The sequence below is a fragment of the Leptonychotes weddellii genome, chromosome X (genome assembly GCF_054177405.1).
Source record: "Leptonychotes weddellii isolate Sample4059 chromosome X, ASM5417740v2, whole genome shotgun sequence".
In the NCBI taxonomy this organism is placed as follows: domain Eukaryota; kingdom Metazoa; phylum Chordata; class Mammalia; order Carnivora; family Phocidae; genus Leptonychotes; species Leptonychotes weddellii.
The window spans coordinates 2,421,058-2,440,044 of NC_138385.1; the positions used below are offsets into that span (position 1 = coordinate 2,421,058).

Consider the following 18,987-nt stretch of genomic DNA (forward strand, 5'->3'; position numbering starts at 1 on the left):
GTTTGATCCCTATCCAGATGAATTCCTGAGAGGAGACGAAATCCAGGTCTCCTACTCCTCCGCCATCTTGCTCCGCCCCCCTCTATTTTTAATTTTTTGAGAAACCTTCATACTAGTTTCCATAGTAGCTGTGCCAATTTATATCCCACCAATAGTGCACAAAGGTTCCCTTTACTCCACATCCTTTCCAACACTTGTTATCTCTTGTCTTTTTTATGGTAACCATTCTATTAGGTGTGAGGTGATATCTCATTGTGGCTTTGATTTGCATTTCCCTGATGATTAGTAATATTGAGCATATTTTCATGTACCTGTTGGCCATTTGTATGTCTTCAGAAAAAATCCATTCAGGTCCTTGGCCCATTTTTAATTGGATTGTTTTTGGGTTTTTTTGCTATTGAGTTGTAGGAGTTCTTTATATATTTTGGAGTATAATCTGTATCAGACATATGGTTTGCAAACATTTTTTACCATTCTGTAGGTTGTCTTTTCTTTTTATTAATTGTCTCCTTTGCTATAAACATGCTTTTTAGTTTGATGCAGTCCCATTTGTTTTTTTTTTTTAGCTTTTGTTGCCTGTGCTTTTGGTATCAGGTCTTACATTAAGTATTTAATTCATTTTGAGTTAATTTGCAAGATAGGGATCAAATTTCATTCTTTTGCATGTGGATATCCAGTTTTCCCACCACCATTTATTGAAAAAAACTATTCTTTTCCCATTCTGTATTCTTAGCATCCTTGTCAAATATTAGTTGACTATATATACATGAATTTATTTCTGAGTACTTTATTATGTTCCATTGATCTATGTGTCTGTTTTTATGCCAGTACCATAGTTTTGATTACTATAGCTTTGTGATTGGATCAGGAAGTGTGATGTCTCCATCTTTATGTTTCTTAAAATTGCTTTGGCTATTCAGAGTCTTTTGTAGTTCAATATGCATTCTAGGTTGTTTTCCCTATTTCTGTGAAAAATGCTATTGGAATTTTGATGGTTATTGCATTGACTGTATATCACTTTGGGTAATATGGGCATTTTTGCAATATCAGTTCTTCTAATTTATGAACACAGGATATCTTTTATTTGTGTCTTCAATTTCTTTCATCAATGTCTTATGGTTTTCAGTATACAGATCTTTCATCTCCTTGGTTAAATTTATTCCTAAGTATTTTATTATTTTTGATACTATTATAAATGGAATTGTTTTCTTAATTTCTTTCTCAGGTACTTTGTTGTTAGTATATAGAAACACTACTGGGGCAGCCTGGGTGGCTTAGTCAGTTAAGTGTCTGCCTTTGGCTCAGGTCATGATCCTGGAGTCCTGGGATGGAGCCCCTCGTTGGGCTCCATGCTCAGCGGGGAGTCTGCTTTCTCTCTGCCCTTCCCCCTGCTTGTGCTCTCTCTCTCTCTCACTTGCTCACTGCCTCTCAAATAAATAAATAAAATATTAAAAAATAAAAAAGAAATTAAAAAAAGAAACACTACTAATTTTGTATGTTAATTTTGTATCCTGCAATTTTCCTGAATTTGTTGATTAGTTCTAACAGGGTTTTGTTTTGTTTTTTTGGTGTAATCTTTAGGGTTATATATATATAAAATTATGTCATCTGCAAATAGAGACAATTTTACTTCTTCCCTTCCAATTCTGATGCCTTTTATTTCTTTTTCTTACCTGATTGCTCCAGCAAGGACTTTCAGTATTATCTTGAAAAGGAGTGGTGAATGTGGACACTTATGTCTTCTTCCTGATCTTAGAGAAAAAGCTTTCAACCCACCATTGAGTACAATGTTAGTTGTGAGCTTGTCATATATGGACTTTTTTATGTTGAGGTATATTTCTTCTATTCCCAATTTGTTAAGAGTTTTTATCATGAATGGATGTTTAATTTTGTTAAATTCTTTTTCCTGCATCTATTGAAATGATCATTTGTTTTTTTTTCTTTCATTCTATTAATGTGATATACCACATTTTTTGAATTGCGAATGTTAAACCATTCTTGCATCCCAGGGATAAATCCCACTTGATCATGGTGTTTGATTCTTTTAAAGTGCTGTTGAATTTGGCTTGTCAGTATTTGTTGAGAATTTCTGTGCCTGTATTCTTCAGGGATATTGGCCTGTACAGTTGACCTTTGAACAACAAGTTTGAACTACATGATTCTACTTATATGTGGATTCCAATATATTGGAAAAATGTTTGGAAATTTGTAACAATTTGAGGAAACTCACAGATAAACCACATAGCCTAGAAATATAAAAAAAAATTAGGATAAGTTTGATATGTCATGAATGAAAAAATATATGTAGATATTAGTCTATCTTATTATTCACTACCATAAAATATACACAAATCTATTATAAAAAGTTAAAATTTATCAAAAATTATGCACATACACAGATGGCCCATGGCACCATTCACAGCTGAGAAAAATGTAAACAAATGTCAAGATGCAGTGTTAAATCATAACTGCATAAAATGAACCACAGTATATATTGTACTACATTAAGAATTTTAGCCGCCTCCTGTTGCTATTGCAGTGAGATCAAGTGTTGTGAGTATCCACTTAAAACACTATGTGATGCTAATCATCTCCCTGTGAGCAGTTCATCTCTCCAGTAAATTGTGTATCACAGTAAAAAGTGATCTCTCATGGTTCTTGCATATTTTTCATCATGTTAAGTTCAATACCAAGAAACTTGAATTCAACACCATGGAAACAATACAAAGTACCATAGTGATTCTGGGAGTGCTCCCAAGAAGCAGAGAAAAGTCATGATATTACAAGAAAAAGTTTAATTGCTTGATATGTACCATAGATTGAGGTCTACAGCTGAAGTTTCCCACCGTTTGAAGGTAAATAAATCCAGCATAAGGACGATTATAAAAAAAGAAAAGGAAATTCACAAAGTTATCACTGCAACCACATCTGTAGGTACAAAAACCTTGTACTTTTTGTGAAATTACCTTTTTCTCATTGAAAATGCGGCTTTTATGCAGGTGCAGGATTGCTATAAGAAAGCCCAGTGATGGGGCACCTGGGTGGCTCAGTTGGTTAAGTGGCTGCCTTCAGCTCAGGTCATGATCCTGGAGTCCCAGGATCGAGCCCCGCGTCGGGCTCCCTGCTCAGCAGGGAGTCTGCTTCTCCCTCTGACCCTCCTCCCTCTCATGCTCTCTGTCTCTCATTCTCTCTCTCTCAAATAAATAAATAAAATCTTAAAAAAAAAAAAAAAGAAAGAAAGCCCAGTGATGGGTATTAAGGAGGGCACGTACTACATGGAGAACTGGGTGTTATACGAAAACAATGGATCGTGGATCACTACATCAAAAACTAATGATGTATTGTATGGTGACTAACATAATAAAATTAAAAAAAAGAAAGGCATATCTATAGATTCTAATATGATTCAAGAAAAAATGAAGTCATTACATAACAATTTAAAGTAAAAGGAAGGTCTAAAGTTGGGGAACTTAATGCCAGCAAAGAATGGTTTGATAATTTTAAAAAGAGTTTTGGCTTTAAAAATGTCAAAATAACAGGAAAAACAGCTTTTGCCAACCAAGAGGCAGCTGAGTTCCCAGACACCATTAAAAAATCACTAAGGAAAAAAGATATCTGTCTGAGCAGGTTTCTAATGCAGACAAAAGTGCCCTATGCTGGGAAAAAAATGCTACAAAAGACATTTATTAGTAAGGAAGAGAAGCGAATACCGGGACTTAAGGAAGGGAAGGACACACTCACTCTACTGTTTTGTGTAAATGTAGTCAGGTTAATGATCAGGACTGCTCTTATCTATAAAGCTACTAACCCTCCAACCTTGAAGGGAAAAGATAAACACCAGTTGCCAATATTTTTGTTGTACAACAAGAAGGCCTGGACAATGGAAACACTTTTTCTGGATTGGTTCCATCAGTGCTTTGTCCCTGAGGTCAGGAAGTACCTTGTTAGCAAGGGACTGCCTTTTAAAGTTCTTTTGATATTGGGCAATGCACCTGGCCACCCAGAAACCCATAAGTTCAACACCAAAAATATTGAAGTGGTCTACTTGTCCCCAAACACAACACCTCTAATTCAGCCTCTGCATCAGGAGATCACAAGGACCTTTAAGTCTCATTGTACATGGCACTCTATGTAAAAGATCATCAACTCTATGCAGGAGAACCCCAATATAGAGAACAACATGAAAATCTGGAAGGATTATAACACTGAAGATGCCATCGTTGTTACAGAACAAGCCATGAAAGCCATCAAGTCTGAAACAATGAATTCCTGCTGGAGAAAACTGTGTCCAGATGTTGTGCCTGACTTCACATGATTTATGACAGAACTAAAGAAATAATGAAAGAGATTGTGATATGGCAAAAAAAAGTGGGGATTGAAAGATTTCAAGATATCAATCTTGGAGAAATTCAAGAGCTAATAGACACCACATCTGAGGAATTAACAGAAGACAACTTGATGGAGATGAATGCTTCTGAAGCAGTGCCAATGAGGAAGAAGATTTAGAAGTAGTGCCAGAAAACAAATTGACATTAGACAACATGTAAGGATTCCAATTATTTAAGACTGCTTTTGACATTTTTTATGACATGGACCCTTCTATGATATGGGCATTGAAATTAAAGCAAATGGTGGAAGAAGGATTGGTACCATATAGGAACATTTTTGGAGAAATGAGAAAAACAAATCAGACAGACATTACAATGTATTTCTGTAAAGTTACCCTGAGTGTGCCTGCCTCTCCTACCTCCCCTTCCATCTCCTCCACTACTTCTATCTCTGCCACCCCTGAGACAGCAAGACCAATTCCTCCTTCTCCTCCTCCGCCTACTAAACCAGAAGACAAGGAGGATGAAGACCTTTACAATGATTCAGTTCCACTTAATGAATAGTAAATAATCATCATGGCATACAGTTAATAAACTTATTATCTGTTGTGTGTTTTTGTCCTCATGTGAATATCTTTTGTTTTTTTTTCTAATAACTGTACAGCAGGAATTGTATGAGACATTTTTGTGTCATCATCATCACATAAATATTCATTATGAAGAACATCATGTGTAAGACTTGTATGGAAGTGGATAGCTGATCCTTACATAGGCATAAAGTGAGTGGTATTTAATATAAAATTAATAATGTGTTAGTTTTCTGGTTTTCTTCCATTGCCTATATATACTTTATTTTTTTCTTTTTTTTTTTTATTATGTTATGTTAGTCACCATACAATACATCATTAGTTTTTGATGTGGTGATCCTTGATCCATTGTTTTCGTATAACACCCAGTGCTCCATGCAGTACGTGCCCTCCTTAATACCCATCACCGGGCTAACCAATCCCCCTCCCCCCCTCCCCTCTAAAACCCTGTTTGTTTCTCAGAGTCCATAGTCTCTCATGGTTCATCTCTCCCTCCAATTCCCCCCCCTCATTTTTCCCTTCCTTCTCCTAATGTCCTCCATGCTATTCCTTATGTTCCACAAATAAGTGAAACCATATGATAATTGACTTTCTCTGCTTGACTTATTTCACTTAGCATAATCTCCTCTAGTCCCATCCATGTTGATGTAAAAGTTGCGTTTTCTGTTTTATAACTTTGCTTTCAAAGAATTACATTACCATACAGTAATTCTCTCTTCTAATTGGAGACAATGCATATTAGCCTATCATCACAGGCAAGTGTTTTTTTTTAAGTAACAATGTTTCCAATACCATATTATGAATATGACTGTAATACTGTATGCCATAAAAATTTTATGACAATTCATTCATGAGTATATGGGCTAAGCCACCATGAAGCAATTATATTGATTATACTAGGCTACCATAAAGCAATCATATTGCTGCTTCTTTGATATCAATGTATGAATTGTTATACTTGTAAATAAATATTCCTTTTTCACATATTTTCATTTTTGATGTGTAGTGTCAGTAGCATGTATAGCATTTATAGTATTTTGTATCATGTAAGACAATATTGATGTAGGCTCTAACATATGGTTTGTCTTATAAATAGATGAGGTAAACTTACACTATCAATAAATACAGTACTATAAATGTATTTTCTCTTCCTTATGATTTTCTTAACAACATTTTATTTTCCTAACTTTATTGTAAGAATACAGTATATGATACTTATAACGTACAAAATATGTGTTAATCCACTGTTATTGGTAAGGCTTCTGGTCAACAGTAGGTTATTAGTAGTTAAGTTTTGGGGGAGTCAGAAGTTATAGGCAGATTTTCCATTATGTGGGGCTTTGGTGCCACTAACCCCAGCATTATTTAAGAGTCGATTGTAATTTTCTTTAATTCTAAGTCTTTATTTGATTTTGGTGTCAGGGCAATGCTAGCCTTCTAAAATGAGTTTGGAAGCATTTTCTCCTTTTCAGTTTTTTGGAAGAGTTTAAAGGAGGACTGGCATTTATTCTTCTTTAAATGTTTGGTTACCCATGAAGCCATTTTGTCCTGGGATTTTCTTTGTTGGGAGGTGCTAATTACTGATTATATCTCCTTGCACTATATTGATCCATTTAGATTTTCTATTCATGATTCAGTGGTCTATGCTCCACTGTTCAGCAGGGCCACAGGGGGCCTCTGTTGTATGGGGGACGAGCTACTTGCAGCAGTTGGGTGCCACACTGTTTTGAAACACAGGTTAACCCTAGCATGCTCTACAGCTTGGGGGCAGGGATCCTCAGGTATTACAATGGGCCTGTTTCAACTCCTGGAAGTCACCATTTTGGTGGTTGGAGTGCCACGACCTCCCATCTCCCTCTCAGCCGTGCAGCCAGAGGTTTTGACCCATGGAGGTCTCCATTTTGGTAGTTGGGGGTCACCATGACCCCCAGGCAAGACAGCCAGGGTGCTTTAGATCTGGGGAGGTCACCATTTTGGTGGGTGAGGGCACCAGGACACCAAGGGGTATGATCCTTTTGTCTAGACTACAACCATTGGGTAAGGCCTCTGCTGGAGTTGTGCTGTTGGTCCAAACTCTGCTGTTGGGCAGTACCTCTGCCTGTACTTATCTGTTAGCCAGAGCTACAGGCTGCTTTGAGAGGTTGGGTTTCCTGTACAGGTGGGGACAGGCTGCTGGCTAAACTCTGATCAGGCGAGTTTGCTAGCAGGGACCTGGTATCACTGCCAAGATCCAAGCACAGGTGGCTGGAAGTTTCACCACTCCCCCTTCTTTGTTCCTAGTTGACCCCAAATGGTCTAGCCCTGTTGATTCTCCCAGTATTCCCCGTGAGGCAAGGCAGAAGTAGGCCTCTGGAGGAATGCTCTGGAATGCTGGGGGAAACTGTGTATCTGCCTTAGGCTCTCCTTTTCCCACTAGAGAAACCATAGACCCAGAGGAACCCTCTAGGTGCTACATTGGGCTGGCCTGGGGGAGGGAAGTAGGTGGTGCAGTGAAGCCACTTCTCTGACCTTTCTAATGTGGCTTCTCTTGGATTTTGTGCTCAAAGAAGGTGTTTTAGTTTTAATCCCTGGTTCTGGGATTTTCACAAAAGTATTATTGTCTGTAAATAGTTGCTAATCCATATATTTGTGATGGGATACTGGAGCCAGGGATGTCCTATTTCACCATCTGCTCATCTTAGGCATGCTCTTTGCTTCTTTGGAAATGGGATAGGAAGAAAGAAATTGAAAGAGAGAAGGCTAGAAAAGAAGATGGAAAAAAATATATTCAGTTATTTAAAACGAATGCTTGATTTGATAAGTTTTTGAAAAGTCCACTTGCATTGTCTTTCAGATCTACAAAATATAACTAATTTATGAATATTTATCATATATTTTATATATTAAATATTCCACATGATCATATATCTCCCTGTGTGTATCTGTCTTCTTTTTATACAAACATCAGTCATAGGGGATTAAGGACCATCCTACTCCAGTATGACCTCATCTTAACTAATTATACTTGCAACAACCTTTTTTCTAAAGAAGATTACATTCTGAAGTACTCAGGGTTAGGACTTCACCATATCTTTCTGGGAGACACAATTCAACCTATAATAAGTAGGAAGCCTAGGCAGAAGATATTTTTTTTAATTTTTTTATTTATTTGAGAGAGAGAGAGGAAGGGCAGAGACAAAACACTCAAAGTTGTTTGGCATATAGTAAGAGCTCAATAAGTGTTCACTCTTGTTTTGGAGTGGGGTGTTATAGGCCAGCCCACATTCTGCTATATGAACTTTTGGTTCTAACTCTAAGTCCATTCAAACAGCAGAGCATTGTGGTTAAAAAGCATAAACTGTGGAACTGACCCATATGGTCTTGAATTCAGGCTCCACTGCTTAGTAGCTGGATAGCCTTATATAATTGCTCAATTTCTCTTTGCCTCAGTTTACTGGACCATAAAATGAGGATAACAATAGTATCTACTTTATAACATTGTTATAAACATTAAGTATTTTAAGATGTTAAATGTTAAAGTGCTACAAGAGTGCCAGTCACATAGCAAATGCTGTAGAAGAGACTGTTATTTATTTTTATTTAAGACACTGATTTATTTGAATGAATCTGTGTCAGAATTGCTCTGAGCAAGCTGTGTTGGTACAGTGTTGGCATATATTTTTGCATAAAAATGCACTACTTCATGATTATTAAGGAGATCTGGTTATGTGAACTTGGGAGGTGCTGGAATGTCTTGTTTTGAGTATAAGGTTAAAGAACTTGGTGAACTGAATTGGGGCCCACCTTGATTTAACAATGTTTACTCAGCTATATATTGCCTAATTTTACTCTCTTTCCAGGAGAATATGTCGTCATGACAACCCACTTCCATCTCAAGCGAAAAATTGGCTATTTTGTGATCCAGACCTACTTGCCATGTATCATGACTGTCATTCTGTCACAAGTGTCTTTCTGGCTCAACAGAGAGTCTGTCCCTGCCCGTACGGTCTTTGGTGAGTGTTGTTTTATGGAGAATGAGCAGATGAAGGCATTGGCAAAGTTTTATGATTGACTGTCAGAGTAGGGATAAGGAAAGTGGATGGGAGCAATGCCTGGGCCCAGCATTAGTAATTGAGTCATCAGATCCTGGTGTTTCAAGCAACTGAATTCTTTAAAAAAAAAAAAGTGGGAATAGAAGAGTGTTGGAGTAGTAAGGTTACTAAAATGCTTCCTCTCTCAGTCAGGTTTGCTTCAGGAACTGGGGAGGGACTGAGCCTTCAGTGAAAAAGAGGAAATTAGTGGGCAGAGCTGGAGAAGGTGACAAGTGGGAAACTAAGTTGACAACAGAGAAGTGGATTGGGGGCTTTTTATGATCCTTTTTTTTTTTTTTGTATAAGCATCTGACATTGCTATTTCTCCTCTAGCTTTTTTGAAAGTACAAATTATCAGTAAAGGCTACACAAAGTTTGAAGGATTTTTCAATAGTACCTACAATCAGGGAAATTTTCTTTAATAGAAAGTTACTGGTGTCTAAAAAGAGATTTGTACATCATTAGCATTTCTTCCTGGGAGACTTAAAACATAGAGAATATTTTCTGCCTGTTTCCCCCACTGTAAAAATTTTTAGAAGAAAAATACTCTTTTTAGTCTACTAAACTGCCTCCATGGCAGTGGTGTCTGTGAGGCATACACATGGATATGCTGAGTACCCACACAGAAGGCCAATATTTCCTACCAATATCCTGAAGCTATACTGTGTAGTTAAATAGTAAATGGTGTTTTTTAAGAAGCAGCAGCATTTTAGGTCAGGTAGAAGAGACCACAGCATAGAGAACAAGAGTAACCTGTAAAGAGGGAAAAAAGAAAAAAAAAAAAAACTAGAAGGGTGTGATATCATGGAAGTCAAGAGGAGAGTGTTCCAAGAAGCAGGGAATAATTCTTTGGTGTAAATTCTGTGTTTTTAGGTAAGATGCAGATAAAAACTGTTGAGTATGGTGATATGCTTGGTTGTTAGTGATCTTGAACAGTTCTAGTGAAGTAGAGGGAACAGAATCTATGTAGGAGTCAACAATATTTAGAAATATAACAAACTACATACTCTCTTCTACAAACTCCTAGAAAAGCTAGATAAAACATAGAAAACATTCTTTTTAAATATCTGAGCTGATAAATTAAAGGAAATACTCAGGGGCCCAAATGGAAGAGGGAACTAAAAATTAGAGTTAATCACATGAACTGATACTGTTATAGGTGGAAAATGGACTACTAGTTTTGATAAATAAGATTTTGAGTTTTAAGGTTACATAAGAAAGGCTTTGAGCCTGAGTGAAGTTTAGGATTAGAAAGAACTAGGGCTGTGGTAGACTAAATAATGGCCCCCAAATATATCCATGTCCTAATCTCTGGAACCTGTGAATGTTACCCTATATGGCAAAAGGGACATTGCAGATGTGCACTAAATTAAGGATCTTGAGATGGAGAGATTATCCTGGATTATCTGGTTGGGCCCTAAATATAATCACAAGTGTCCTTATAAGAGGGAGGCAGAAAGATATTTGACTACAGAGCAAAAGGCAGTGTGATAAAGGAAGCTGGAGAGATTTGAAGATGCTATACTGTTGGCTTTGAACGAGGAGGAAGGGGCCCATAAAACTGCCAGACTTCTGGCCTTCAAGAGTGTAAGAAAAAATATTTGTGTTGTTTTAAGTCACTAAATTTGTGGTAATTTTTTACATAAACCATAGGAAATGAATACAAGGATTCATCCCATAAATCCAATACCATTGAAGGGTTATGCCCTAGAAAGAGCACTAAAAAAATACAGTAATCAGTGCAGGGAGACAATAAGGAATAATGTCTGTTTTGGCCTGGGCTCTGTGTAAAATATAGGATTCGTTAAGAATTTATTTTTTAATTTAAACTTGGCCTCACATGAGTTTAGAATTCATAGTTACACTTACTGCATTGATGTAAGAACCTCCAACATAAAACATTAATTTAAAAAGTGATTGCAGAATTTTTATAAAAGAACAAAGAGCCAAGAATAGCCAATACCCTCCTAAATAAGAACAAAGTGGGGGGTGCCTGGGTGGCTCAGTCTGTTAAGGGTCTGACTCTTGATTTTGGCTCAGGGTCGTGAGATCGAGCCCCGTGTTGGGCTCCACACTCAACAGGGAGTCTGCTGGAGATTCTCTCCTCCTCCCCCGCTTGTATGCACTCTCTTGCTCTAAAATAAATAAGTAAATCTTTTTAAAAAAGAACGAAGTGAAGAGGCTTGCCCCACAAGATGTCAAAAATAATTAAAAAGCTATAGAAATTAAGAGTGTGTTATAGGCATAAGGGAAAGAAAAACACTATAGAGAAAGTAAAAGTAGACCCACATATATGACAACTTGATTTATGACAGAGAATGGCATTGCAGAGAATTAATTTGAGATTGATCATAGGCTTAAATATAGAAGCTAAAAATGTCATGCTCTTAGAACTAAATATAGGACAATGTCTTTGTGACCTTTGGAAGGTGGAAATTTCTTAGTATACAAAAAATTAAGTGAAGAATAAAAAAATAAATTTGACTTAATCAAAATTAAAAATTACCACTCCCCAAAGAATAACATTAAGAGAATTAAAAAGCAAGCCATAGACTGGAAGAATATATTTTATATATATACAGATCAACAAGGCATTTGTTTGAAAAATATAAAGAGATCCTTAAATTCAATGATGAAAATACAAAGAATCTAATTTTAAAAATTGGAAAAATACATGAACAGACATTTACTGAGAATATATGTAAATGCCCCATAAGAACATGAAAAGATATTTAGCATCATTTTATATCAGGAAAGTACAAATTAAAACTACATGGAGACATCACTTTATAAACACTAGAATGGCTAAAATGAAAAAGACTGACAATTCCAAATATTTGTGAGGTTGAGGAGCAATTGGAATTCCCATACACTGCTGGTGAGGATTTAAAATGGTACAACCACTTAGGAAAAACAGTTTGGCTATTTCTTAGAAAGTTAATACATTTATCCAAAAATCTAGGTATTTCACTTCATACCCAAGTGAAATGAAAATATATATAAAAGGCTTATACATATATAAAAGACTTATACAAGAATGGTCATAATAGCTTTATTCATAAAATCCCAAACTGGAAAATATCCAGATGTATATCAACAAGTGAACGGGTGTTTATATTGTGGCATGTTCAATCAGATATTCATACAGTGCATTGACAACTATTGAGTCACATAACAGTATAAGTGAATCTCAAAAATTATGTCAAATTAAGAAGCCAGACCCAAAATAGTACATAATATATGATTTCATTTATAGGAAATTCTAAGACAGGCAAAACGAAGCTACAGTGTTAGAAACCAAAGCAGTGCTTTCCTCTGGGGTGATGGATTGACTGAAAATGGGTACAAGGGCACTTGGGCATTTGTTGGTTTGGTAGAATATTCTATATCTTCATTGGGGTAGTAGTTATACAACTGTGTACATTTGCCCAAGCAATTTCAAATGTACAACCAAACTATTTTTTATTGTATATAATTTATAACCCAATTAAAAAATACCTACTAAAACTCCAGATATTGCTATGATGAACATGTTTAAGTAGGTGAAACTAACATGATAATTCTCTCATATAGACAGTGTATTTATGTAGAGAAAAAGAGCACATGAGAGAGCAAGCACACTGGAAATCCTAAAACTTGAATATATAGATAAAAACTCAGTGGTTTAGATACAATTGAAGGAAAAACCCATGAACTGAAAGAAAATAGTTAGAATGAGGCCCAGAAAGACAAAAATGTGTAAAATGCAGAAGAGAAACTATATATGATTTATTGAAAAGGTCTAACACAGAAGTAATTGGAATCCTAGAAGAAAACTGAGAGAATGCTATAGAAGCAATTTTTGAAGAAACAGTGGCTGATTCCTGTCCAAGCCTGATAAAGGACAAAAAGGCACAATTACAAAAAGCTCTATGAACCCAATTCAGATAAATTAAAAGACAAGACAGAGACACATTAGAGTGAAATTTTTGGAAACAAATAAAAAACAAAAAGAAAAATCTTTAAATTATCCTAGAAAAAAAGTGCATTGTCTTTAAAGTAATAATAGACTACCCTGACTTCAACAGAAACAATAAAGACCCTTTCAGACAAAAAAAATAAAACTAAAAATTCATTTTCATCAAACCCTCATTGAAGGGAGTTCTTCAAGCAAAAGGAAAATTATCCCAGAAGGAAGGATTAAGATGCATTTTAAAAGTGAAAATAATAAATATATGGGGTATGTTAAATGACTATTGATGTATAAAATAATAACAGCTTACTGGGCATACAATATATTTAGAGTAAAAGACTAGACCATAATGTAGTGTATATAAGTTGAGATGGAGAAAAAATGTTCTAAGGACTTTCATTGTCAGGGAAATGTGTAAAGGTACCAATTAATATTTAATTTTCATAAGTCAAAGGTTCATGCTGACTGAAACTCATACATCTAATGGGAATGTTAAATGGTATAGAAAACTGGCAGTCTCCTATAGTTAAACATATGCTTATAATATAATCATGTAGTTCCATCCCTAGGTTTACTAAGAAAAATGAAAACATGCTCATACAAAGACTTACATGTAAATCTTCCCAGCAGCTTTATTCATAATAGTTGAACATTGGAAATAGTCCAGATGTCCATTAATAGGTGAATGGATAAACAAATTATGTTATATCAATGCAGTGGAATGCTACTCTGAAATTTACACAAATAAACTGAAGATAGATGCAACAACATGAATGAGCCTAAAGAATACTATGCTGAGTGAAGAAAGCCAAACACTAATGAGTAAATACTATATGATATGTATGAAACTCTAGGGGGAAAAAGATCTAACCATACTGAAAGAAACCAGAGGAGTGGTTACCTGGGACCAAGGAGGGGATGGAATGGTCACAAAGGAATCTTTGGGTTGATGGAAGTATTCTATAGACAATACCTATTAGAAAGGGTGAAGAGGGGTATTACCAAATGGCAGAAATCTCACAGAAGCACAGATTACCATAAGACTATGGTAGTGTAATGGTCGAAGGAATACTAGAGGTCAAGGAAAATATGTACCTCTATCTCTTGAGTTCTTGATTCTGAATGATTAACCATGTTTGAGAACAGAAACTAGTGCACTCAGTATGAGCATCAGATTTTAGTTAAGATTGAAAGATGTGCATTTGAAGAAGAGGTTGAGAATATATGTGAATCTGCTGGTCAAAGAGCAGCAGAGTTGGAGAGTTAAAAGAGTTTGGGAGAAAGGGGTTGTAAGAAGAAATGGGTGACTGGGTCATATTCAGTAATGTACTTTTTGGAACAGGATTAAGCCTGACTGATAGTGAATTAATAAAAAGCTTTCCCTTTGTGGTGGCACCTTAGTTCACCAGGTACATGAAGTATAATTAATTCTAATTGTCTCCTAGGGAAAATGAGTGCTCATTTTGAAGGCTGTGGTGTGAAATGTTTTGATTTTTGTATCCCTAGGACCTAACTCTGTATGGCACAGAAGAGACAGTTGTTAATGTTGGAGAAAAGAGAATAAGAACTAATATAATGATAACAATATAGTTACTCTAAGAAAAGTGCATTCTTCACTCTGATGGGAACACATGTATTGCAGTGTTACATGGGTTGCAGGCTGGGCAGAGCAGTTTCACTCATCACACATGTACTAGAGGCTTACACTGTGCCAGGTATTATATTCTGGATTGAGGGGATAGAGACAGATTACTCATGATCCCTATTCTCAAGCAGCTCCTGCTTTGGTAGTACAGACAGACATGTTATCAAAGAAGTGTCCTTAGACTTTTAGAAGTGCTCAAAGGAAGCGAGTTTGGGGCAGTCACAAAATACTTTCTTTCTTTTTTTTTTTTTTTAAAGAATTTATTTATTTGAGACAGAGAGAATGAGATACAGAGAGCATGAGAGGGAGGAGGGTCAGAGGGAGAAGCAGACTCCCTGCCGAGCAGGGAGCCCGATGCGGGACTCGATCCCAGGACTCCAGGATCATGACCTGAGCCGAAGGCAGTCGCTTAACCAACTGAGCCGCCCAGGCGCCCCGTCACAAAATACTTTCTAAAAAAGTCTTGAAAAAAAGTACAAAGTACTGGGTGGTAGAACTGCATCTCTTAAAATGCCAAACCTCATGGTCAATCCATAAAGTGTAAATTCTTGATTGAGGGTCCTACCAGATGACTAGCTAAGAGCTCTTCACAAAATGACTGTTCTAATTAAGCTCTAGAGGCTAGAATTCTAAAAAAATTCTACTGAGTTATGATATAGAAACACTTAGGTTGCTGTGGAGTTCTTTCCATTCATCCACTGGCACACTGTTATGACTGTGACAGGATAGACAATTGCATTTGTTAATAACCATAAATGAGGTAGCTTGTTTCTCCCATGAATCACTCCTGAGAGGATTACTGAGCCTTGGGTTCAGTCCCAAAACTTCCCAGGCTACAAATTCAGATAGTTTTTTAATAGGTACTAGCTAAGTGGCTGATTCCTGACAAGGCTTAAAATTTGATTTGCTAATCAGCTTTGATAACTATATAGTTTCTACAAAGGTGCTTCCTTAGGATCTTTCTGTTGAAATTCTACTGACTATTCCAGTCTGAATTTTCATTTACATAGCAAATGTATAAGTAAGGAACATGAGGGACCAAGATATTAAAGAAACCTAAGAGGCTACAGCACACACAGCTGACTCTCTGGGTAGAGTTAAGAGGCCCTTTCTCCTTTTCTTTTTTTAATATTTGTATTTAAATTGAATTTAATTAACATATACTGTATTATTAGTTTCAGAGGTAGATTTCACTGATTCATCAGTTGCATACAACACCCAGTGCTCATTACTTCAAGCACCCTCTTCTTTTTTTTTTACATTTTTAAAATTTTATTATGTTATGTTAATCACCACACATTACATCATAAGTTTTTGATGTAGGGTTCCATGATTCATTGTTCGCATATAACACCCAGTTCTCCATTCAGTACATGCCCTCTTTAATACCCATCACCAGGCTAACCCATTCCCCCACCCCCCCTCCCCTCTAGAACCCTCAGTTTATTTCTCAGAGTCCATAGTCTCTCATGGTTCGTCTCCCCCTCCAATTTCCCCTCCCTTCATTTTTTGCTTCGTACGATCTTCTTTTTTTTTTTTTTAACATATAATGTATTATTTGTTTCAGAGGTACATGTCTCTGATTCAACAGTCTTACACAATTCACAGCGCTCACCATAGCACATACCCTCCCCAATGACTATCACCCATCCACCCCATGCCTGCAACCCCCCACCACTCTAGCAACCCTCAGTTTGTTTCCTGAGATTAAGAATTCCTCATATCAGTGAGATCATATGATACATGTCTCCTCTGATTGACTTATTTCGCTCAGCATAATACCCTCCAGTTCCACCCACATCGTTACAAATGGCAAGATTTCATTCCTTTTGATGGCTGCATAATATTCCATTGTATATATATACCACCTCTTCTTTATCCATTCATCTATTGATGGACACCTTGGCTCTTCCCATAGTTTGGCTATTGTGGACATTCCTGCTATAAACATCGGGGTGCACGTACCCCTTTGGATCCCTACATTTTTATCTTTGGGGTAAATACCCAGTAGTGCAATTGCTGGGTCGTATGGTGCCTCTATTTTCAACTTTTTGAGGAGCCTCCAAAATGTTTTCCAGAGTGGCTGCACCAGCTTGCATTCCCACCAACAGTGTAGGAAGATTCCCCTTTCTCCGCATCACTGCCAACATCTGTCGTTTCCTGACTTGTTAATTTTAGCCATTCTGACTGGTGTGAGGTGGTATCTCATTGACGTTTTGATTTAGATTTCCCTGATGCCGAGCACTGTTGAGCACTTTTTCATGTGTCTGTTGGCCATTTGGATGTCTTCTTTGGAAAAATGTCTGTTCATGTCTTCTGCCCATTTCTTGATTGGATTATTTGTTCTTTGGGAGTTGAGTTTGATAAGTTCTTCATATATTTTGGATACTAGCCCTTTATCTGATATGTCATTTGCAAATATCTTCTCCCATTCTGTCAGTTGTCTTTCGGTTTTGTTGAGTATTTCCTTTGCTGTGCAAAAACTTTTTATCTTGATGAAGTCCCAATAGTTCATTTTTGCCCTTGCTTCCCTTGCCTTTGGCAATGGGTTTCCAGGAAGAAGTTGCTGCGGCTGAGGTCAAAGAGGTTGCTGCCTGTGTTCTCCTCTAGGATGTCGATGGACTCCTGTCTCACATTTAGGTCTTTCAACCATTTTGAGTCTATTTTTGTGTGTGGTGTAAGGAAATGGTCCAGTTTCATTCTTCTGCATGTGGCTGTCCAATTTTCCCAACACCATTTCTTAAAGAGGCTGTCTTTTTTTCCATTGGACATTTTTTCCTGCTCTGTCAAAGATTAGTTGACCATAGAGTTGAGGGTCCATTCCTGGGCTCTCTCTTCTGTTCCATTGATCTATGTGTCTGTTTTTGTGCTAGTACCATACTGTCTTTATGATGACAGCTTTGTAATAGAGCTTGAAGTCCGGAATTGTGATGCCACCAGCTTTACTTTTCTTTTTCAACATTCCTCTGGCTATTCGGGGTCTTTTCTGTTTCCATACAATTTTTAGGATTATTTGTTCCATTTCTTTGAAAAAAGTGGATGGTACTTTCATAGGGATTGCATTAAATGTGTAGCTTGCTCTAGGTAGCATTGACATCTTCACAATATTTGTTCTTCCAATCCAAGAGCAGGGAACGTTTTTCCATTTCTTTGTGTCTTCCTCAATTCCCTTCATGAATATTTTATAGTTTTCTGAGTACAGATCCTTTGCCTCTTTGGTTAGATTTATTCCTAGGTATCTTATGGTTTTGGGTGCAATTGTAAATGGGATCGACTCCTTAATTTCTCTTTCTTCTGTCTTGTTGTTGGTGTATAGGAATGCCACTGACTTCTGTGCATTGATTTTTATATCCTGACACTTTATGAATTCCTTTATGAGTTCTAGCAGTTTTGGGGTGGAGTCTTTTGGGTTTTCCACATAAAGTATCATATCACCTGCAAACAGTGAGAGTTTGACTTCTTTCCCGATTTGGATGCCTTTTATTTCTTTTTGTTGTCTGATTGCTATGGCTAGGACTTCTAGTACTATGTTGAATAGTCATGGTGTTAGTGGACATCCCTGCCGTGTTCCTGACGTTAGAGGGAAAGGTCTCAGTTTTTCCCCATTGAGAATGATATTTGCTGTGGGTTTTTCAGAGATGGCTTTTAAGATATTGAGGTATGTACCCTCGATCCCTATACTCTGAAGAGTTTTGATCAAGAAAGGATGCTGTACTTTGTCAAATGCTTTTTCTGCATCTATTGAGAGGATCATATGGTTCTTGTTCTTTCTTTTGTTAATGTGTTGTATCACATTGATTGATTTGTGGATGTTGAACCAACCTTGCAGCCCAGGGATAAATCCCACTTGGTCGTGGTGAATAATCCTTTTAATGTACTGTTGGACCCTATTGGCTAGTATTTTGGTGAGAATTTTTGCATCCATGTTCATCAAGGATATTGGTCTGTAATTCTCCTTTTTGATTGGGTCTTTGTCTGGTTTGGGGATCAAGGTAACGGTGGCCTCATAAAACGAGTTTCGAAGTTTTCCTTCCATTTCTATTTTTTGGAACAGTTTCAGAAGAATAGGTATTAATTCTTCTTGAAATGTTTGGTAGAATTCCCCTGGGAAGCCATTTGGCCCTGGGGTTTTGTTTGTTGGGAGATTTTTGATTACTGCTTTAATTTCCTTAGTGGTTATAGGTTTGTTCAGGTTTTCTGTTTCTTCCTGGTTCAGTTTTGGTAGTTGATACATCTCTAGGAATGCATCCATCTCTTCCAGGTTATCTAATTTGCTGGCATAGAGTTGCTCATAATATGTTCTTACAATTGATTGTATTTCTTTGGGGTTGGTTGTGATCTCTCCACTTTCATTCATGATTTTATTTGGGTCCTTTCTCTTTTCTTTTTGATAAGTCTGGCCAGG

General features: G+C 36.8%; 1 protein-coding gene across 1 annotated transcript in view; it reads left to right on the forward strand.

Annotated features, from left to right (window-relative positions):
* The window catches only part of GABRA3 (gamma-aminobutyric acid type A receptor subunit alpha3), a 369,246-nt gene that overhangs the window by 317,913 nt on the left and 32,346 nt on the right, over positions 1-18,987 (forward strand). The window contains exon 10 of the mRNA XM_081809297.1: positions 8,755-8,907. Within this exon, the coding sequence (XP_081665423.1) occupies positions 8,755-8,907 (153 nt within the window). The remainder of the gene's footprint in view (positions 1-8,754; positions 8,908-18,987) is intronic.